Source organism: Gopherus evgoodei, chromosome 8 (genome assembly GCF_007399415.2).
Source record: "Gopherus evgoodei ecotype Sinaloan lineage chromosome 8, rGopEvg1_v1.p, whole genome shotgun sequence".
NCBI classification, from domain to species: Eukaryota; Metazoa; Chordata; order Testudines; family Testudinidae; genus Gopherus; species Gopherus evgoodei.
The window spans coordinates 96,313,118-96,336,038 of record NC_044329.1 but is presented as its reverse complement, the minus strand read 5'-3'; the positions used below and the strand labels follow the sequence as shown (position 1 = coordinate 96,336,038).

The 22,921-nt window shown below is 41.6% G+C and overlaps 1 protein-coding gene across 1 annotated transcript in view; it reads left to right on the top strand.

The window, feature by feature from the left end:
• Positions 1 to 22,921, top strand: part of PATJ (PATJ crumbs cell polarity complex component) — a 235,289-nt gene that overhangs the window by 92,522 nt on the left and 119,846 nt on the right. Inside the window, 7 exon segments of the mRNA XM_030571946.1 lie at positions 3,034 to 3,187; positions 4,250 to 4,321; positions 5,766 to 5,943; positions 7,671 to 7,781; positions 12,642 to 12,719; positions 18,577 to 18,615; positions 20,621 to 20,729. Of these exon segments, the coding sequence (XP_030427806.1) occupies positions 3,034 to 3,187; positions 4,250 to 4,321; positions 5,766 to 5,943; positions 7,671 to 7,781; positions 12,642 to 12,719; positions 18,577 to 18,615; positions 20,621 to 20,729 (741 nt within the window).

Here is a 22,921-nt window from a genome sequence, read left to right as displayed (position 1 = left end):
TGAAAACCATTCCCAGAGAGTAATTATGTTCATAGTCAAGCTGGAATGGCATACTGAGTGTGTCCCACAGGGATGAGTTCGGCATCCGGTTCTGTTCAATATCTTCATCAATGATTTAGATAATGGCATAGAGCAGCGGCTCTCAAACAGTGGATTGGGACCCCAGAGTGGGTCCCAACCTCATTTTAATGGGGTTGCCAAGGCCACCATTAGACTTGCTGAGACCTGGAGCTCAAGCTGAAGCCTGAGTTCCATCCCCACCTGGGGTGATGGGACAGTTGGGTCTGGGCAGAGCACTCGCCCCTGGAGTCATAAAGTAATTTTGTTGTCAGATGGGGTTTGTGGTGCAATGAAGTTTGAGAACCCCTGGCATGGAGAGTACACTTCTCAAGTTTGTGAACAACACCAAGCTGGCAGGGGTTGCGAATGCTTTGGAGGATAGGATTAAAATTCAAAATGATCTGGGCAAACTGGAGAAATGGTCTGAAATAGGATGAATTTCAATAAGGACAAATGCAAAGTACTCCACTTAGGAAGAAACAGTCAGTTGCACACACACAAAATGGGAAATGATTGTCTGGGAAGGAATACTGGGGTCACAATGGATCACAAACTAAATATGAGTGAACAGTACACTTATACAAAAAAAAATCATCATTTTGGGATTAAAGGTCTAGAAAACATGACCTGTAGGGTAAGGTTGAAAAAATTGTGTTTGTTTAGTCTAAAGAAGAGAAGACTAAGAGGGGACATAAGAGTTTTCAAGTACATGAAAGATTATAAGGAGGAAGGAGAAAAAATTGTTCTCCATAACCAATGAGGATAGGACAAGAAGCAATGGGCTTAAATTGTAGCAAGGGCGGTTTAAGTTGGACATTAGGAAAAACTTCCTAACTGTCAGGGTGGTTAAGCACTGGAATAAATTGCCTAGGGAGGTTGTGGAATCTCCATCATTGGAGATTTTTAAGAGCAGATTAGATGAACACCTGTCAAGGATGGTCTAGATAATACTTAGTCCTACCATGAGTACAGGGATCTGGACTAGATACCCTCAAGAGGTCTCTTCCAGTACTATGATTCCCTATATGGGTGGAGTTTCCTAATCAGGGACCAGTTGGTGCTCTCTGTAGATGATAAATGAACAGAAAGGTAAATTATAACTATGATGGACAGCGCTGGCAGGGCTTAATGTTTTACAGGCAGTTTCCATTATGCCACCATGTCAGGACAAGGGTAGTAGTGAACACCCTGAAAAGCTTCAAGGTCCTCCCTAAAAGAAGCATTTAAATAGCATTTTCTTAATAATTTAATCTTTGGGACTGGGCTGGTGACATTTAATTATTTTCACTACTATTCCATGATTTGTGATGTCTTTGCAAGGCCAAAATCATGATTTTCCTTAAAATTGATGGTAAAATACTGCTCTGTCTACTATCAGTGGAAGTAATTTATTGGTCAGTCTGGGAAAACACTCAGTGGCTAGGGGAGGGAGATTGATGTTTTGTTTTTGTTTTGTTTTTTGTTATGCCACCCTTTCTTTCCAGCAGAGAGAACTGTGTGGACAGACTCTTGCTCTTACACCGAGCCTATGGAATGAAAAATGAATGATGTCTCCCTTGATTTCAGTGGGATTCCAGGCAGGCACGGGCATCTGTCTGCACAGTTCTCTTTGTAGGATGAAGGCCTGTATTTGCTATTTCTAAGCACACTTCTCAATGTATCATATTACAAGGAGCATCTTTCATTTCAATTCTCCAGCATTCTCTGTTGTCTCTGAAAATGATTTATTTCAGAAATGCAGAATTGCTGAACTGAGATTATATTATTTATGCAGCAGGAGTGAGTCCCCAGCAGCATTTTAAGTTTTCTTCATGAATGGTTGTTCTGTGTCCCTCTTTATGAGTCTTAAAGAATATTTAGATAAGTTAATGTATTCAAGTCAGCAGGCCTGATGAAATTCAGGGTACTTAGGGAAATATCTGAAGCAATCTTTCAACCGTTAGCAGTTATCTTTGAGAACTCCAGGAGGATAGGTGAGGTCCCAGAGGTCTGAAGAAGGGCAAAGATAGTATTGGTCTTTAAAAATGGAACAAAGAGGACCCAGGGAGTTGTTATAGACCAATCAGCCTAACTTTGATACCTGGAAAAATACTGGAACAAATTATTTAATTATCAGTTTGTATGCATCTAGGGCAGTGGTTCCCAAACTTGTTCCACCGCTTGTGCAGGGAAAGCCGCTAGGGGGCTGGGCCGGTTTGTTTACCTGCCATGTCTGCAGGTTCAGCCAATCGCGGCTCCCAGTAGCCGCGGTTCGCAGCGCCAGGCCAATGGGAGCTGCTGGAAGCGGTGGCCAGTATGTCCCTCGGCCCCACGCCGCTTCCAGCAGCTGGAATTCTGTGTCCAATTTTGGGAGCCATACTTTTGGAAAGTTGTGAATAAATTGGAGAGAGTCGAGAGGAGAGTTATTAAAAAAAAAAAAATGGTAAAAGGTTTACAAAACCTGACCGGTGAAGAAAGGTTAAAATAACTAGGCATGTTTAGCCTTGAGAGAGAAGATTGAAGTGGGACCCGATAACAGCTTTCAAATATGCTAAGGGCTATTATAAAGAGAACAGTGATCAGTTGTTCTCTGTGTTCACTGAAGGTAGGAGAAGTAGTAATGGGTTTAATCTGCATCAAGGGAGATTAGGTTAGATATTAGGAAACCCTTTTGAACTATAATTAAACTCTGGAAGCGTCTTCCAAGGGAGGTTGTGGAATTCCCATCATTGGAGGTTTTTAAGAACAGGTTAGAAAAACACCCATCAGGGATGTTGCAGGTTTACTTGGTCCTGCCTGGAGGCTGGATTTGATGGTCTCTCCAGGTCCCTTCCAGCCCTACATTTCTGTGATTCAAGTCACACATTACATCTTACATTTAGGCCTAGGTTGGTTGAGAGGTATGCTGCCAAGTATAATAGTTTCTAGACACTGTTAATAGTCAAAAAGACAATAGATATAGAGATATTTACATCTAGCCATTTTACCATTCAGGTACGAGGCTTCAGAACGACTCAAAAAGACATAGGTTAGTTGACCTTGAAGCGGCTGAAAGAGATGAACAAAAGATGGAGGATTACATTCTTTCCAGGAACCAGGAAACTGGGAGAGCTGTCACTCCTGCTCAGTCTGCAGCAGTGTTGTCCAGGTATGGAGGAAGTACATGATTTATACTTAGTTCTTGTCTATTTTCCTCTTGCTTTAAGTTAGCGGATTAGTGGAGCAGAAAGTTTTGATGAACTAAATGTAACTTTAATCCATAGAAGTCAAATCTTTGACCCCTGCACAAGCTAGAGTAAACTGAATTTTGCAGATGATCTCTGCAGTAATAAAATGGCCTGAACTCACACCACCCAGGCTGCAGAGCACTAACAGAACTGTATCACCTTGGCTACAGCCCCTGCACTTCCCCTTGGTAGAGGTTTTGGCCAGTGGATCTGTCTCATCAGATCTGTTGACCATGTCTTCAGCTTTTCTCTGACCTGCCTTTAACCTTCCCTCTGAGGTGTCACAATGAAATGTGCTGCAATGCATGTGGTGATGTGGAGTCTTTGCTCCACCTTTCACCATTCTACTTCCCTTTTGTAGTGTAACTGTGGCAATTTGGGCCCTCTGTGCTTGCAGAGAATGTGTGGCAAGGGCTCTTGTTCTGTGAGAGTTCCTACTAGTGCTGCTTTCTAGTGGGGACACGCAAGTGGAGTCTCCTGTTGGGGAAACCTGGGCTATTCTTTGAATAGATGAATCACATGTGGTATAGCAATATAATTAACATCCCGCTCTCGTGAATAGAATGGCGTGCTCAGGATCTGCTCATGTTACCTCTCATTTGACTTTAGGAAGAGTTTATGACTTGCCAGTGGACTAGACTGCCTTTTGTGGCTTGTAGTCCACAATTAATGTCATTTATAGCATATTAGCAAATGTTTATTGCCTAGAGAGACCTGTAGAACCAGTAATAAGATGCACAAGTTTAATACATAAAAGTTTTTAATTTTGCTTTTCCCCCATCTTATCTGCTTATGTTGCAACCTTAACTGTGTTTGACCCTTAATATATATATATTTTTAAAAGTATGGGTATCTAGTCTCCTGTATAGCATTTTTTATTTAAACATGAATCTGCTAGAATGTATTATGTGCTATGGCAGAAGTGTCAACGCCTGTGTGAGTATGTGTGGCATGGAACATGGTTTTTTTCTTTTCCCAATTAGTGAATTACCTGAACGAGAAGAAGGAGAAGGAGAAGAAACTCCAAACTTCAGTCATTGGGGACCATCCCGAATGTATGTATGTTCTTTTTGCTTAGGAAACATTTGAAGCCTTGAGGGCTCTAGGAGTTATTACACTCCTTACTGTAGACTTTTCTTACACATGTGTGACTGTTTTCATGGCCTTTTATTTTAGAGTACTCTAGAATAGTGTTAAAGTAGTTAGATGCTCTGGGCTTTATTAAATACTGTAAACGCTAACAGATGTTCAGTGGAGAAGGTTTGTATATTCTGTGCATACGACTAATTTTAGAAAGCTGCCAGCTTTATGTTGCAGTTGAGCTGAAAATTCTTGTTCACCTCTTCGCTACTGGTTTGAAATGTTACACATCAGAATTCTGCTGTCAGGTACATGGGTTACTCTGCTAATCTTAGTGGCATAACTCTGAATTAACCCAAAATTTGGTCTAATAGCTGAATTTCAAGCTACCTAAAAATATTTCTAATTTACATACTAGATAGCAAAGATATCTCTCTTTCCAGTCTGTGTATATTATATATATTTCACAAAACAAAGACAATCTACCAGTTAGGGAGGCCTTGTCAAAGTTATTTCACTTTGTTTTGAGAGACAAGTTTGAAGAGGAGTGGAGGAACAGAGATAAAGCGATTTAAAATACAATTGACAGTATTGTGTAATTCTGAACTATTTGCATAATGTTGTTGCATGACAACAGTTTTATTATTAGAACAATTTATTATATTTCTGACATTGAAATACGGTGGAAATTGTGAATACTTTAATATTTACCTTGAGAAGGGTAACTGCTGTCCAGATAAATTTATATGCCATTTGATCAGATGAGCTTTCTCTTACAGAAAGAATTGGTTACTTTAGCTTCATTTTTGTACCTTCTTAAACACATTGGCTGCCTGCAGTACAAAGGTCATGTAAAAAGGTGTGATTCAGGGTTAGGCATAATACAAATCTAAAACTTCAGCACAAGTAGGAGCCTAATATATATGACCTCTGATACATGGCAAACAACTTTAAGATATTTTCAGGAATCCTTTATGACCTCTCACTAGTATGTTCAGCAACCTGAATATCAATTGATGTTTTCCGTATTGAAACACTTAATATTAACAAATTAGTATCGCCAGATTGGTTCAAGCTGTTCTCAGTAGGAACCCACCACTCTAGAATTTGCTTTGAGTGATAGAACTCAACTGTGTTTATCTCGGTACCTATTTTTTACAGACTTTCGCTGAAGGGAAAGGTTGTAGGAGGGGAAGCAAGTTGGTTTGGTGGCAGAGTTTTGTTGAGTTTTATATTTGTTCACTGATGAGGTTCCACTGATGAGGTCACCTGGACTAGCAACAGGTGCTTCTTTTAAAGATTATTGCTAGTAAATTGATGAAACCTGAAAAACTCTGTTATAATTTTTTGGAATATTAAATATTATATATTTAAATCTGTTAATTTATAAAATTATATGGTACTGCTTGCATTTTACAGTGTTGAAATCTTCAGAGAGCCTCACATGTCTCTTGGAATCAGTATTGTTGGTGGACAAACTATTATAAAGCGCCTAAAGAATGGAGAGGAACTTAAAGGTATCTTTATCAAACAAGTCTTGGAAGACAGCCCAGCTGGAAGAACAAAAGCCCTAAAAACTGGGGATAAAATACTTGAGGTAAATGCAGATAAATTTCCTTTTCATGCTTTAAAAAGAGAGCATAGCTTCAGAGAGCTGTCTGGAGAAAAAAAAGTGGAATTAAGCATTGAATATATTGTGAATTTGATTTTACTCCTCAGCATGCATTGTTCTATCCCTTTTAAAAAGGTCTTGACTATCAATTGCTTCTGTTAACATCCTATTGTACTATTTCAGAGAAGTTAAATAGTCACTGATTTTAAAAGTGGTGTTTTATGAAATAAAACAAATAGAAATTCTTCTTTTCTCACCATTTTTCATGAGCCATTCAATTAAAGAATGCAAGTTATTGTGGAATAGTAGCATGATTTGAGTGGTTAATTCTTCATGCAAAGTTTTGTGGCATTTTTAGAGGGTATTCAGTGTACAAGCTAGTTATATATTACTTGTGGAGTCCCTCATGTTAGCAGTTGCCTCATTCTTTGAGAGGGGAGAGTAATTTTCACAGGTGCCATTATCACTGGGCACCATGTTGCAATTTCTTAGATACCATGTTGTGGTTCTTCACTCTCCCTTGAAACTGCTGTGACAATGTGATTCACTAGGTCTGATATGCTGTCTTGTAGCTAAGTGGAGAATTGTGGAGCTTTTTCTCTGTAGACTTGCTAACCAGGACTGCTGATGGTCCCCTTTTTCCTTGGCCCTCTGGCCAGGTCATTTTTTGCCTCACCCCTTTCTGGGTAAACCACTGTTTTCGAGAGTCCCAGGACCTCACAATAGATTGACAGTCCATATCCAGGCCCAGAAATCCTCTCGGTCCTCTGTCTGAAGACTTCCCACTAATCTTTCCAGTGAGGCTCTAGAGGAGCCCTGTCCATCCCTCTGCTCAGGGTTCCAGTCCAGAGACCCTTGTAACAAACAGTTAAGGTCTGTCTGGTCAGATCTGTTGCTTTTTCCCTGGGCTACTTCCCACACTGGCTTGCCATCTCCTCAGGGAACTCATATTCTCAATGCAGTGTGGGCCCAGTCCTAGGGTTAAACTCTTAGTTCCAGTCCTCCAAAGCAATAAAGGAAATGTGACTAAATTAACAGGAATAAAGAGCAGCACCAGCTTCTCTTTCCTGTCAGGATCCTGGCCGTCTGTCCTATCGCTCTGAGATCGCAGACAAACAAAGGTAACTTGACTCTCTGCTGTGCTTCTTTCTGGGAGCTGAGGATGAGAGGTCTGTCCACCTCTCTGCAGGCTGGGTCCCTCTGCAGTAGTGCCTGAGCCCAGTGCTGCCCTTTAACCCCTTCTTGCCTGCTGTGGGGTTTGTGTATCTCATGAGATCCCCCAGAATGAGTACTTCCACTTATGATGTTCCGCTGTCAGAAAACTGACTGTCCTTTTTGTGTCTCCTGCCTTCCAGAAGTGATGTGCTTTGAGAGTTGCTTCAAAACATAACTAACTTATGCTTAGGTAAATTGAGGATTTGGGTGATATCAAGCATTCTCTGATTTTATCTGAAAGTAGAGTCTTTGGTAAAATACAGCATGTACCTTTAATTGTGAACACCTGAATACTATACCTCTGCCCTGCTTGTTCCTCGAAGTGTCAAGAAAACAGTACATAAACTATATTTCTTCAAGTATTTTTCTGTCCTATGAAACCTTTTGGTGACTTCCTCTGATGTGCTAAGCCTCATCGTCAATAAATGCATGTAAATCTCTTATAATTTATGAAAAAGACAGATTGTCTAATAATGAAGATACACTTCATTTGTTAGGTGTCTGGAGTAGACTTACAAAATGCCACACATGAGGAAGCAGTGGAAGCTATCAAGAATGCAGGAAATCCTGTTGTTTTTGTTGTTCAGAGTTTGTCTAGTACACCAAGAGTAAGTTACCCTTTTTTCCTTTCCTTTCTCAAAATTTAATTCTGTTTTAATATGCCTTATATTTGAAACATGGTCAAACTCCTTTCAGCAAGATTTGGCCATAAGAGTTTCCCTTGCATACTCTGACACAGTTTCCAGTCAGAGACCATATGTTTACTTCTTGGGACAGATTCTGGTCTAAGTTACTCCAATGTAAATTCAACTGTGTTCATAGAATCATAGACTATCAGGATTGGAAGGGACCTCAGGAGGTCATCTAGTCCAACTCCCTGCTCAAAGCAAGACCAATCCCCAGACAGATTTTTGCCCCAGATCCCTAAGTGGCCCCCTCAAGGATTGAACTCACAACCCTGGGTTTAGCAGGTCAATGCTCAAACCACTGAGCTGTCCCACCCCCGTGACTCAGCAGTGTTTACTCCACGGTAATTGAATTAGAATCAGTCTCCCTATGTGTTACCTGGTATTCTAAAAATATTTCCTCTATTAGCCAACTTTTTTTTAAACATCATGTAATGAAACTTGATTGTAGAATAGCATCCTCCATGGAAACGGTGTCCCCAAAGGCTTAAAATACAATTACAAGTATCAGCAATAATTATCCGAGGCAGAGGAAAAACTAGGAAATACAAGCAAAAGAGAAAATGATCTCCCTATCTTCTGAGCAGTGAGAAGAGGCAACAATTATAGTCTACCATCCCAGAAGCTCATGTGATTCATGAGCAAATACAAAATATCCAATCAGGCAACTCCATGCCACCAAAAAGCTATGTAACAGAAGACCTAGTGGAGGGATAGGCAAATGGGGAAAAGGTATGTAGGGCTGAGGCAGGTGGTTGGGGTGCGGGAAGTAGTGCGGGGTGTGGGAGGGAGTGCGGTGTGCAGGAAGAGGCTCTGGGCAAGGGGTTGGGGTGCAGGAGGGGGCTCAGGACAGGCGGTGGTATGCAGGAGGGGGTGAGGAGTGCAAGAGGGGGCTCGGCAGAGCTTTGGGATGCTGGCTCCAGTCCGGTGCTGCTTACCTCGAGTAGCTCCGGGGTGGCAGCGGTGTGCAGCGGGGCTAAGCCAGCGCTGCTCCCAGAAGTGGCCAGCATATCTGGCAGTGGCTCCTGGGCATGGGGTGGGGCAGGTGGCTCCGCCATGTGCTGCCCTCACCTGTGGGTACTGCTCCCATTGGCTGCAGGTCCCCATTCCCGGCCAGTGGGAGCTGCAGGGGGCGATGCCTGCAGGCGAGGGCAATGCATGGAGCCCTTTGCCCCTCCCCTTCCCCAGGGGCTGCAGGGATGGTGCTGGCCGCTTCTGGGAGTGGCGTGAGGCCAGGGCAGGCAGGGAGCCTGCCTTAACCCTGCTGCACCACGGGGCTGGCAATCCCGCGGGCCAGACTGAAAGCATTGACAGGCCAGATTTGGCCCACAGGCCGTAGTTTGCCCTCACCTGACCTGGTGAGTCTCTCCGACAACTCATTAACCACACCTACACAATCTGGCATGAAAATGTCCACTCCTTCTCCACAGCCCCAGTGAATCTCTATGTTCTCTGATGACTTGCAACAATCAAAGTGGGAAAGGAGAATGTCCAAGCAGTGGTGGCAGAAAGCATAGGCACCGTACAATAGGCATAGCTGTGATAGCACAATAACTTCTGTTTATATGTTTGACCCCTTCTGAGAAGCATGTCAGGAAAACTGAGTCTTTTCCTGAGACTCTTGTCCTTACCCTTCTAGGCCACTGAAAATGGTCTCTGAGAAGGCATAAAGATAATCAGGGACCCTTAGTAACTTTGGATGCCTCTGTTTTTGAGTGCTGAGGCTTATACACCCAGAATCTGACTTTCATTATTGCTGATCACTGGCAGCTCCCATTGACCAGTGGGAACTGTGGAAGCTCAGCAGTCCCCCCTCCTCCCCCCCGAATATCAGGTTCTTGGTGTCAAAGGTGAAGCACCCAAACTTAGAATTTTATTATGGAAGTTGGAGAGGAAGTAAATGACCTCAGGTCACATACGAAGTCAGCAGCAGAGCTGGGAATGGAACTCAGATCTCCTTACTTCCTTTTGCATGGCCTAACCACGCTGCCTCACCAGTAGTGAAGAAGTTGGAAGCACATTGCCACTTCAAATAGCTGGACATGTACCATATGTAGTAGTTAAACTTACTGTGTATAGGGAATACCACAAACATGGTATAGGTACACACTATGGTGCTTAGACATCCATTTTGTTTCAGTGGTGCCAACTGCACCTTACGTTGGTATCTCTACTACCAATAGCTGGGGTCTCCGGGGTGTGTGTTTTGAATTTAAGATAGTATGGTTTATACATAAGGGAGTTCCTTCTCTGTCAGGTGTACAAAACACACTCTGATATTTGTGCTGCTCTGCTTTTAGTAGTAATTTCTACTGTCTGCTTTGGGATGGTACACCATGTTTCATACCAATCATTCTGTAAAGATATTCTATAGCATTCATATTCCTGTTTCATTTTTAACTGTTGCCATGGTGAAATACTATTCTCACATTGTTTTGAATAATGTACCATTGTGCACCTTACTGAGAGACCAAGTGTTCCAAATTACATTAGTCAACAAACATTTTACAATATATAGTATAACATGGTACTCTCTTGCTTGAGGCATTCCATTTAAAGGGCATTAATCAACTCTGAGTAATACAAGACCAGCCCCTTATATTTCATTAAGGGTCTTTACAATATACTGAAGAATATATAATGAGAAGAGAGAGAGAGAGAGAGGTTCAAATTTCAGCCTAAATGGTTAAAGTTTGGCAAAGTTTTTTATAAGCAACCGAAAACAGGGTCTTCTAAGGACAAGTATTGGGCAGCCTTAAGAATGGGGAGGAGGGAGTCGAGCTGGTAGTCTCCTCCCACATTTTTAAGGTTGCCCAATACTTGTCCTTAGAAGACCCTGTTTTCGGTTGCTTATAACTTTTGCTAAACGTAACTCCTGAGGCTGAATTGTTCCATGCCAGGAGTCTGTGCCAGGCTGGTTTTTTTTTTTTTTTTTTTCATGATGGTGGTGTATTTTAGCCAAAATGGCTCAGCCATTCTGAGAATGAGGATAGGAAAAAGGAGCTGGAGGCTAGGGGGTAAAGTTCTAAGATTAGATGAGGAGTCTAGAGAGAGAGAGAGAGAGAGAGGTTGGGACTGGACGCTAGTGGAGACTGGGCACCTGAAGGCCTGGGAATGGGGAAAGAGAGAGACAGTCAGTGAGGAACAAGATGCATATGAAGGACTGGGACTAGCTGTGCAAGGAGATTTGGTAGGACTGGGCGCATTAGGGGAGGGAAGAGACTGGGACAAGGAGTCTGTAGAGGGATACTAGGAACTGGCGGGCAAGGAGACTGAGTCTGGGATGAGACGATTGAGGGTGAGGAGAAAGGGACTGGGACAAGAAGTCACAAGTGGAGAAGATAGGACTGGAACAAGGACGGGTTGGACAGGACAGGGCAGAAAGAGGCAAACTTGGGGGTAATGGGCAGAAAACGCTGAGCACACTCCCCTCTAGATCCTGAAATGAAACCAAAGAGTTGTGAGTCTCACCATTCCTCTGCTATCAGCAAATACCTGTGGAAACTCCCTGGCAGAGTGTCTCATCCCACACTAGAGCTGGTCTACATGCAGACTGAGAACTTATTACTGTTGTTAGTTACTCCATTAGCTGAAGTGGCGGAGATCAGTGTGGTGAATCTAATGGTTCAAACCTGCTGATGACCCATGTGGTTGTCAATATGATGCCACATGATGGGATTTGTTTTTTAAATTTGATTTAAAAAAAAACCCTAAAGCTACACACACACAAATTATGTTAAGGGAAGATTATTAATATTGCAAAGTCAAGTTCTCAAAAGTTAGAAAGTGCAGTCTTAATTTGGCCCTCTTGTGCATACAGTTTTTAATTAAATGATCACATACTAGTTTTTCCACAGAACTACTGCTTCATTTAGTGCACTGGATGGATGATGCTCACTTAATGAGAAGCTGTTCTGTATTTTTTTTCTCCTCATTGTTCAGTGTGTGGCCCCTGCCTAACATACTGCCACTATTCAAACCCTGCTCCTAAGCCAGCATTCTGAATTTCCTCTTTGGCTTTTCTGTGATGTTCCTCACAATAGATCTGAGTGCATCGCAAACATTAATTGATTGTCAAAAAAACCCCATGTGAGATGAGGAGGTGGTGTTATCCCCATTTCATAGAGTGGGATAGACAAATGAAGGTACTAATTTTGGGTGCCCATTTGAGACCTTGGACCTGATTTTTCAGAGTATTTAGCATTAGATAGCACTTCATATATTCAAAGCACAACTCCTGTTGTTCACTTGCAGCTGTGAATGCTCAGCACTTCTGCAAATCAGGCACCCAGAAAATGAGGAATTCACAGTTAGTGACCACTTGTGAAAAGTTTTGGTTCCAAGTAACTTGCTTAGTAGGAACTCCTTAGCAAAGAGAAGGATAGAATCCAGTTCTTCAAGGGAACATTCAGCTGTGTTAACCGTGTGACTTTTCTTTGTCTTCCTGTAGTCTCTTGCCTCATTCACTACACACCTTCCAACTTTTGCAACAATTGAAGCAAGTGTTCTACAGACAACAGTCTACTTCACTATTCTACACAATGCTTATTTTCCCCAAGGCAGCTCCATACTAAGCACTGAATGAGGCAGGTGTTCAGTGGAAAAGATAGTATGTGGTCATGTAATTAAAGACTGTATCATAATGCATAAGCACAAAACCTGAATCCAGGTTGTACAGTCAATCCTAACTCTGGCTTTTCTGATTTTATGAGTGCTTGACTGTGCATCTATATCTGTCTGTCTGTCAATCATATGCGCATGTCTATTTCTTATGTTTTGCAGGTGGTCTCTGTGGTACAGTCTAAGATAAATAAAGCCAAGAAAGATCAGGACACAGAAAGAGAAAACAAGAATGAAAAGGTATTTATTTGATTTGTGTATCATATCCAGGCTTTACTGGATCAGATGATATAACAATGTAGTTTATAAATGAATACCAGGGTTTTAATCTTAAATAAAAGGGGTAAAATGCCACAAAAATGGTATGTATGTTAACTACATTGAGTAATATTGAATATAAATAAAGTTTAGCACTTTTATAGCTCTTATCTGTAGATTTCCAAGTGCTTTACGAAGATGAGTAAACATCAGTATCCCCATTTTACAGCTTCTGTCATGGCAGCTGCCAGCCACTAGCGATAAAGTGGAATAATAGTAAAAGTAACTGTGTAGTTTCTTGAAAAAAGGTTAATGATGTGGATCTTTGCACATATTTGGCGTTATTGGGAGTAATGTTTTTCTGTTGAGACAGTGGATGCTGGTATATATTTAAGATTGCTTTCAGAGCCTAAATTCCTAATTTCCTGGCTTTCAAATGTTTGGATTTTTTCCTAGTTAAAAACGACCGGCCCAAATTTTCATGGTTGGTTGCCCTAGTTAGCACAATGCTTGTTGTGTCCACACACACAAATGCCCCAGGTGATGTATAGTTGGTTTACAAATAGTCTAATAATCACTTAGGATGAAGTACTTTTCTGCAAACTTAATAATTGGTTAATTAACCAGTTGATTAATTTTAGTGACTGTGGTAGCAGACATACTAAAACAGTTAATCTCGTTTCCAATCTCTGTCTTGCAATGCCCCAGTGGCCTTGCAAAATCTCCCCAAATATATTGCTTCTGGAAGCCAAACTGGGGACTGTGGCATACCCAGAAGGCTTTGCAACTGAAACAGTGTAGGAATAGCACTATTGTGGATATTGGCCAAATTTAAACCAATTCACCATGGCTAGCTTGGGTACGTTGACCCGTGTGTGCTTGAACTAGTTCAATCCTCGAATGTTGAAAGGAAACTCAAAGGCCTTGTTGCTTTAGAAAATGTTTTGCAGGCTACTTAGTGATTCAGAATCTGGGAGTTTTCAGGTTATTCCAGGAAAGCAAGGAAGCTGAGGTTTTGTGGCAGTGAGCAGTTCTTGAAATAAAGCAGTTACTGCACTCCTTTCTTGGTTTTATCTATCTTTGTAATCTAAAAAGCACATCCACTTGCAATTTTGCCACCTTTAATCTCTAGGACTCCAGTGTGTTGAATGTTAAAACTGTAGAGGGTCAATGAGTGAGCCTAACCTTTTTCAAAGCTGTTAAAAGTAACCCTTCTGTGGGTGCTTCTTGTAACGTGATGAGTAGAATATAGAACAGCTTCAATGAATAAGTGAGGGTTTCTTTTTAGCTTTGAACGTTAATTCACAAAGCAGACATAATGTGCTTCAGCAGAGGCAGCTCTCAGTAAAAAAAAAAAAAAAAAAAGATGTGGCTATGAGTGGATTATTAGCCTGCACTCCTGTGGGAAATACTGATACTTCTAGGCTAGTCTTCAAAGTGTCACGAAATAACTAAGTTTGAAGGCAAAATATCCAACTCGAAAAAACTACTGTTCTTATATGGGACATTATTTTTAATTAGTCAGGACTTCCTCTGTTACTCACTGGTGTTTGTTCTACTCTATAGTGGCTTACATATGTTAAATAATAATTTTTAAAATAGCTTCTATGAGAACTGCTTACAATGCATGGGTTTCTTATGTGAAAATGAAATATAAAAGTTGTGCTGTGTACACACCTTGGAAAAGATGGGTCAGTTCAAATATGTGATGTAGTTAGATGCTCTGGATCTAAATTGATGAGTCCAATAGACAGTTATGTGAATTTCTACCTTGCCCTCCTCTTTCAGGGCAGATTCTAATAGCCTGTTTGTAGGTCTGATCCAACGGCCATTGAAGTCAATGAGAGTATTAGTGCTTGGGTATGCACTGAGTATCAGCCTGCCAGCCCCGCCCCTTCTGCCTGCAACTCCACCCTCTGAGTCCCTCCACGCTGGCCGGCCCACCCCAGATCAGCCGAGCCACCCCAGATGCACCACACCGGCTGCCCCAACCCCAGCCGGTCACCCAACCCTTGGGCCAGCCCGAGCTGCCCCTGCTGACTTGACCCCTGGGCCGGCCTGAGCCCCTGGCCATTGGCTGATCACCGAGCTCCAGGCTGGGGGTCAAAGTGTGGGTGGGACCACATCCGGGCCTTCCCTGGCCTATGATATCTGCTGCCCCTGCTTCAGTGGATTTTGGATCAAGCCTTGCAGACAGAGCAGGTGTAGAATTGTGCACTGTGCTGTCTTTCATATCCTGCTGGTGTGTAGCTTTCTGAATAAAGTCCAGATTATTGTGTGTTTTCTGGAAGTGGTTGCACAAACTACATTCAGTTTAGTCACTTTATAAAGGTTCAGACAATTATTTTTCTCCTGCGAAGGGAATGGCAGATCACTGCAATTCAACTCTTGTGAAGTGGTTTGAAGTTTGTATTCTTGTCTGTAAAGTCAAGTAACCAAAGGCTCAGTGGGAGGTACCTGGTAGCCAAGCCTAGGGAGAGGCAGAGGCCAAAGGAGCCCTTGGTTGGGGAGAGTGAGAAAACCAGAGCAAAGAGAGCAGATGGGAAGAGCTTGAGAGGGAATAAGGGAATGAGAGAGACAAGAGGGATTTCGGAGGGGAGCTAGAGTAAAGGGAGCCATTCTGGGGCAAGTTTCTGGGAGATCTTGTGGGCAGAGGGATACTGGGGGAGAGACTGGGAACCTGGGAGCAACAAACAGAAGGGGAAAGAAAAAAAGTCTTGTGTGACTTGGGTGAGGAATGACTGGGCCTTTCTGGGGGTGAGGGAGAAGAGAAATAGGGATTATTTGGCAGAGAAAAGAAGAGGCGTATATACGGCACAAGTAAAACAGCATCACCCAGTTCAGGGAGAGATATGTGAAAGAGACAAAAAGGCGACCAACACTGGAGGTGTTTAGCAAGTGTCTGGTGGCCAAAGAGATCTGGGGGTAACAGGGTATAGGGCAGAGCTGAATTGAAAACTGGGACAGAAACTTTTAAACTGGAAGAAGAGAGGAAGGAAGCCAGTGAAAGTGACAGAGATTAAGAGTGATGATCTCGTAGCCTTAAGCATGAGAATGGTCTCGCTGAGGTATTCTCAATTTCCTGAAGTTTAGAGGCTACATAAAGGACAGAATAGTGGTGGTTAACTGAGGGCTTGGCTACACTGGAGAGTTGCAGTGCTGGTGAGGGGGTTACAGCACTGCAACTCAGGATGTGGCCACACTTGCAAAGCATGGCCAGCGCTGCAACTCCCTGGTTGCAGCGCTGGCTGTACACCTGGTCTGCCTCGAGTGTAGCGATTCCAGCGCTGGTGATGCAGCGCTGGTCAGCAAATGTGGACACCACCAGCGCTTTTATTGGCCTCCGGGGTATAAGGAGGTATCCCAGAATTCCTGTCCACAACAAACCAGAAGAATGGCTGAACTCCGATCTCCCTGTAGCTACTTGCTAAAAAACAAACACAGCTGCTCTGTGCTCCAGCGAGCGACCCAGCGAAGGCAGGACAATTGCTTTGGAATGTTCAAAGCTGTTTGCTTGAGGAGAGAGGGGGGAGGGGTAATGTTGAGCAACTGTTTATGTGGTCTGATGGCTATTTAGGAGTGCATAATTAGCATTTAGTGAATAAGAGACAGGTGGGGGAAAGGTCAAAACTTTTAAAATGATTGAAGGTAGGCACTGTGTATCTTCCAGTCCTTACAACTTGCAAGGCAGGGAGCTGAGAACAGTGTCAACTCCAAAAATCCATTCTCTCTGTCTCCCCCACGCTCCCTGTCACATTCCACCCCACCCCCCTCTTTTGAAAAGTACATTTCAGCCACTTGAATGCTGGGATAGCTGCCCACAATGCACCACTCCCAACAGCGCTGCAAATGCTGCAAATGTGGCCACACTGCAGCGCTGGTAGCTGTCAGTGTGGCCACACTGCAGCGCTGGCCCTACACAGCTGTACGAACACAGCTGTAACTACCAGCGCTGCAGAACTGTAAGTGTAGCCGTGGCCTGAGTGATTAAGGCATGAAATAAGGATTTCAGTAGTGGCAGTTTCAAAATGAAGTCTAATTTGGCCAGTGTTCTGGAGGTGAATGTACAGATAAGGGAGACGTGAGATGAAAGAAAATTTCAGGGTCAAGGCTGACACCACTGCTTCTGACCTCAGGAGCAAAATTAAGGAAAATTATTGCAGGCATGGAAAATAAAGAATTTTTTACTCCGGGGGAGGACTTAGCTCTTAGAAGCTTTGAGTAGCAGGATGTTATGCAAAAGCGAGGAACTGATTTTTCAGGAGGAAGTGAGAGTTAGACAGGGCATAAATGTACATGTCATTTGTGTAAAAATTATATCCAGGGGTGAAGCTATGAGATGATCTAGGGTGAAGTGATGGAGAAGAGCACTAAAATAAGAGCCTCTGGGAATAATTTCTTTGAGAACAAGAAGTGAAGAGAGGGATGTGAGATTCTGTCTGTCTAATGATGGTCCATCCCATTCCTGGAGGCAGGCAGTTTCAGTTTTACGAAATACTCTGAAAACCAGGCAGAAAGCTGTCATGAAGAGGTGAATTCGGAGAAGGCTCTTTTTCATTACTATGTGGGAAATGAGATTTCCATGTATGGTAGTGGATGATGAGCATCAGCTTGTAGACCCGACAGAATGTCTCGACTTCACAGAGGTGATCCTTGTACCAGTGTGAGCAGATAATGTACAAGAGAGGGTGAGAGATTGGGTTAAGAACTGATTAAGTATACAATACACGAGTCCTGCTGAGGAGCTTGTCAGCAAATGAGGCATAGAGGAGAGTGGCACACAGGAAGGTTTTGGTTCTAAGAATAGTTTTAACAGAATTTCATTTATTGCCTTTGAGCCATATCGATCGGATAGATACTACAAATCCATGCCTGGAATTGAAACTTCCTTATTCTGCAACCTATAAATATGCCCCTGATGCAAATGAAATACCAAGTGTGGTCTGAGGACACTGTTCAAAACAAGTGGGAATCTCATGAGGAATTTCTTCAGAAGTCGGTATTTAAATTACCTTGTAGGAACCTGCTGGTAGAAGCTGCACTGTTAAGTTAGACATGATCCCTGACTGTTCATAAAATGGAAAAAATGCAATTAGTGACTTCTGTTAGTATATTAAGTTTTGCTGTTGCTGAGGTAAAGTATGAATAGTGTGTGTGCCTTAATTCAAAGCCCACCCAATTTGATTTAGGGACTCCCACTTGTTTTCAGAGAGCTTTATATCAAAGCATGCACATAAGAATTCCCATTGTCAGGACAAGGTGAAATACCTGATCAACAAAATCCCAAGTCCACAATCCTGAATTGTAGTATTTGCTTTACAATTAAGATCAGGTGCTATACAAATGTGAGATATTGGACAACTCTGGCCCAAAAGAATTTGCAGTCTAATTCTGCTATTCTAAAAAAATCTCAATTATTTAAACTTGCAACAATCAAAATAGCAATGGATGCCAAATGGAGATGCTTTTTCTTATTCATGTTTGGAAGTGTGTCTAATTTAGAAACATTTCTGTCATTCTATCTGCTGCAGCATTTTGGGCTTGTGCCATGTAACTACCATTAATGTTGTCTCTTTTTAAAAAAAATTATTGAAGCCCATTGTCAAGCTTTTCTGAAATCCCACTTTGGGTCAAGATGTAAGGAGTAGCAAACTTACTTAATTTTATTAGGTTGAAATAGGAGTATGAATCATTGCTAGAAAGAAGTGAGTTTGGAGTAGGATTTGAGGAAATAGGCTGGCTTTGTGGCATACAAAATCAGAGAATACACCAGGTTAAATCTATTTTAGCTTTGTTACATGAAGTGTTCATAATTTTTAAAATCTTTCTTTAAATATAGGAACTGCCAGCTAAATCCTACAGCCCCACAGAAAATCAGGTAGGTCCCATACTCGTTTTGCTAACTCTTCCCAACAAATGTTCTGTTCCTTTCTATGGGCAAATTTCTGAACTTGTCTTACCACTTTTACAGGAAACCAAGGGGTTAGGGGCTTTTTGTTTGCCTTTTGAAAACAGACTTTCATTTTCTTGAATATCAGGAATTCGATCGTGAATCTTTCACACAACTCTAATGAATAATGGAATCTACAGCCAAGAGGTTGAAGTTTATTTACATTTTTGTATTGAGTATGTGGATGTCAGTGAATTGGCAAAATGCTCTCTTTTTGAGGACCTGATCCAAAACCCATTGAAGTCCAATTAAAAAAATTTCCAGTTGACATCAACGTGGTTTGGATCAGACTCTACATGATGATGTTTATAGAAAATCAGGAAGTGATGGAACAAACTTATGTTAGCCTTTTTAGATCCCTGGCCAGTAAAGATCTGCTTTGGCTATAAAAACCATTACAATCCTTTTAAAGGTTCTGTAAATTTAATATAATAGGAAAACAGAGGGCACCTTGCTTACCTAGGGCTCTGAGGGGCTTTAATATTAATCTTGAAAGTGCTGAAAAAAGAATTATAAAGAACAAAAAAAGCTAATAAGTGGACTCTAAAGTATTAATGGTTCTGATTTGTCACAGGCAGTTGTAAATATGCCATGCAAGTTCTCCATCTCTACCTATTAAAGAATTTAGAACACAAAAAATGAGTAGCGCTTGCTGGACCTCTTGTCCTGGTTTTATTTTAGTTAGTTAGTTAGTTAGAGGGAGAGGGAGAGAGAGAGTGTGCGTGCACACGCTTTCTTTTGTTGTGTACTTTTGGGAAAAAAACTCTTGCTTTCTTAAGATCCTCTCATTAGATACCCTTATTACAAATTGGTGGAGTTCATTTGATTTATTACTCTTTTGCTGGCTGCAGTGCAGCACTCCACTGTAATAATTTTTAAATGGACAGATGATATTGTATTAACTCCTACAATTTTGTATTCAGATTCCGTTGTGTATTAATGATTAGAATATTTTAACATAAATTTAGATTTAAAATATTTTATGAATCTATGTGCAGGTCCTATTTTCGTTCTATGCAATGGAAAATATTATTTCAGCTCTGATGTTTGATTCCCAAATGGCAATTCCCAGTGATTTAAAGGAAAAAAAAAAATCATTGCAGGCATTTTTGTTGCTCTAATGGCCTACTGTACTCACCGTTCACTTGCTAAAGTGCATCCTGCTATTAGTGGTGTGATTGTAGGGGATGTAATTGAACATAATTTAGTGAAATCATGTAGCTAACCTAAAGTATGCTCCAATTATTTTGAACCTATAAAAACAGTTGCTTGGATGTTTCAGCTCCTGTTTTCATTAGATTCCAGAGTCCTCTTTTTATATCTGATACGCGTCGCTATATGCATCATTATAGGAACTGTCTTTATTTATGTGAGGTAATAGAATTTTACTGTAAGTTATAATTCAAATTATATTTTAATTGGAACCAAAATGTAGATGAAATATGGTGTCATATTTTACTTGTAGGACCTATAAGAGGTTCAGCTCTGATTTTTGCTTGCTAAAAGTGTTTTTAATTTTAAACTGCAGCAGGAAATGGTGATGGAAGATGAACAAAGGGTTTAAAATCCATGCTGGGATAATATTTAATGTTATGTTTTTAACCTCTTCGTTAATGGTCACATGTTTGTTGTACTCCACTAAGTAGGTTTACGATGAAATACCAGTCTTGTTCCAGTAAATAAATGTGCAGTCCATTTCACATTAATATTTTCTTTCATTTCTTTTCATCTTCAGCATCTTTTAAAATATTTTTCATTTGTAAAATTTCTTGAAAAAAAAAGGAGTTAAAGTGCATTATTTTAAAAAAATGTATTAAACTGAAGAGTATGTACGTTCATGGGTAGCCTTTTAGTGTGTGAAGAAGAAAGAAGTAATTTGTAGGATATGTGGCAAAATGTTTGAAACCTCTTTATTTTGTTTTTAATCCATCAGAGAAAAGTGGGGGCACCACCGCCGATGAAGTTGCCACCTCCTTATAAAGCACCCAAAAGACTCCAGTCAGATGAGGATGCTGTGGAGGAGGAGGATTTTCATACAGAGGGTAAGCAGTACCACATTTATCTAAGAAGCGCGTTGTATTTTTATGGACTATAATCTGTCTATGTGATGGTGCTACATAGCAGTGACGTTGTTACAAGTTCTGTGTATGGATTAATTTCCGTCAGCGTGAGTAGTACTCCATATGATGTGGAGAGCTGGTCTCAAACTTCTCTTTACAGTAGATTGATCTTTTTAAGGTGGAAGCTCTTGCCCTTCCAACTGCAACCCTAGAGCTTCTCTCTTTGCCAGAGTGCAGAAAGGTGCTTGATTCATTTTTAGTTTAGCTGGTCAAAAAGCAATGAACAAGATCTAAGCTGACCTACAATTTGCAGGGGAGTGTTGCTGCTTGAAGGCAGATAAGATACTTCAGCATTGTGACAGCAGCAGCTGGGCAGATCAGTTTGAGAACCATCAGTACGCAGACCGCACCCCAAAGAGCTTGCAATCTAGATTATGCATCACAGTTCAGGCATTATACCTTTCTTTAAGAAAAAAAATGCAGGGGAATTATTATTGGAATTACAGTTTAAGGATTTTAGGGCAAAAGCATGATTATAATGAAGGATTTCCATGAAGAGCCTGGGGAAGTGAGAGAAAGTTATGCATAGAGTGGGTAATTAAGAGGCTTGGGTGGAACAAAAGAAGCAAGCGAATGTCCATCAGGTCTGTCACAATGGGCTCCTTGAAAGGTGACTCTTACTTTGGATAGCACCTTTAATCCCCCAAATGCTCTAATTTCTACAGATATTTCACAGTGATTTATGCTTTGATCAGCATAGAAGTGCAGGCATCTATAAATCGGAATACTGTGTCTGTTCAGGAGTGCCCTGCAACACTTCCTAGAGGTTCAGGACCTATTCGGGTGGCTCTTGCTTTAGATTAAACAGAAAGTAATTACCCAATAGGAGTGACTCTCAGATGACCAACAAGAGGTGATTTGAGAATTATCTATATCGCACTCGGCACCAGAGTAACTGAGAAGCTTAAAAAAACTAGTCAGTGTGTTGATTTCCTCTCCTCTCGTTCCTCTCTCCGCCTTACTATGGACCGGTACTTGGGTGTTTTCCTGTGTGTGGTGTAATGGGTATTTTTGTTTGATTTGTTTGTTTACTTGTGGGAAAGCCAGAGGAAAGAGATGCATTTTGCTTTTTTGTAGGTGGTCAGGTCTGTGGCTAAGTCTTGTTCTTGTGAATAGAAGTGGTAAAGCCACAGGACTGCTGATGAGGAAGATCTGTGACCGGCTCTTATGAATTTAATCCTTGTTGTTAGCAGTGCCATTTTACCTCTTGAGCACAGTTGTTGTAAGCTTTGATCAAAGGCTGAGACAGTCATCAAGATGGTTTTGCATCTGTCCCATTAAGATTTTGGAGGTGAGGATCTTGACTGGTTATTCTCTGGGAAACCAGCTATGGTTATGTTTACATTACCACTTGTGTCAGTATAATTTGTCTCTTAGTAGTGTGAATAAACCACCCCCTGAGCTACATAGGTGAGACTGATCTAAGCGCTGGTGTGGACAGCGCTATGTTGGCGGGAGACCTCCCACCGATGTAGTTAAAGCCACTCATTGGGGTTGGATTAATTAAGTCAGTGGCAGAGCTCTCTGCTGTCATCTTAGAGTGGCTACACAAGAGAGTTTATGTCGGCACAGCTGCAGTGCTATAAACTCAATTGTGTAGCTATAGCCATAGTAAATGGAGTATAGGGTGATGTGTTTTAAGTCTGCCTTTGTTGCTTAATTGGTGAGCTGCTATATGTTGAACCAGTAGGAGCTTTTTCAAAGTTCCTACTTTCAATCCCAAGTACAGAGTGTTACTAGAAATGAGCCTGGAAGTTTATAAAAGTGTCTTAGGTCCTAATCTGTCAGGTCAGATGAAGCATCTGGGCCAGCTGAAAATGGAAGAAGGCGTTGTGGGGTGCTGTAGCTGTTTGTCAAAGGGAGAAGAAATGCCTAGCATTTGACTCCTAACTCTCTCTGGTTTTAGGATAAATGGATCTTCTGCCTTTAGACTAAACTATTCAGTCTTTAATCTATCAGCCTATGCAGCCTCCCTTCTCTGAGGCTGATTCCAGCCGGAAGCTGGTGTTACCGGATGTAAATCTCAACAAAAGATCCTGGATCCAGCATTGCCTGAAGAGGCCAAGGTTCCAACCAAGTGCTTCATGGCAAATGTGTAGCCCCAGACCACTCCT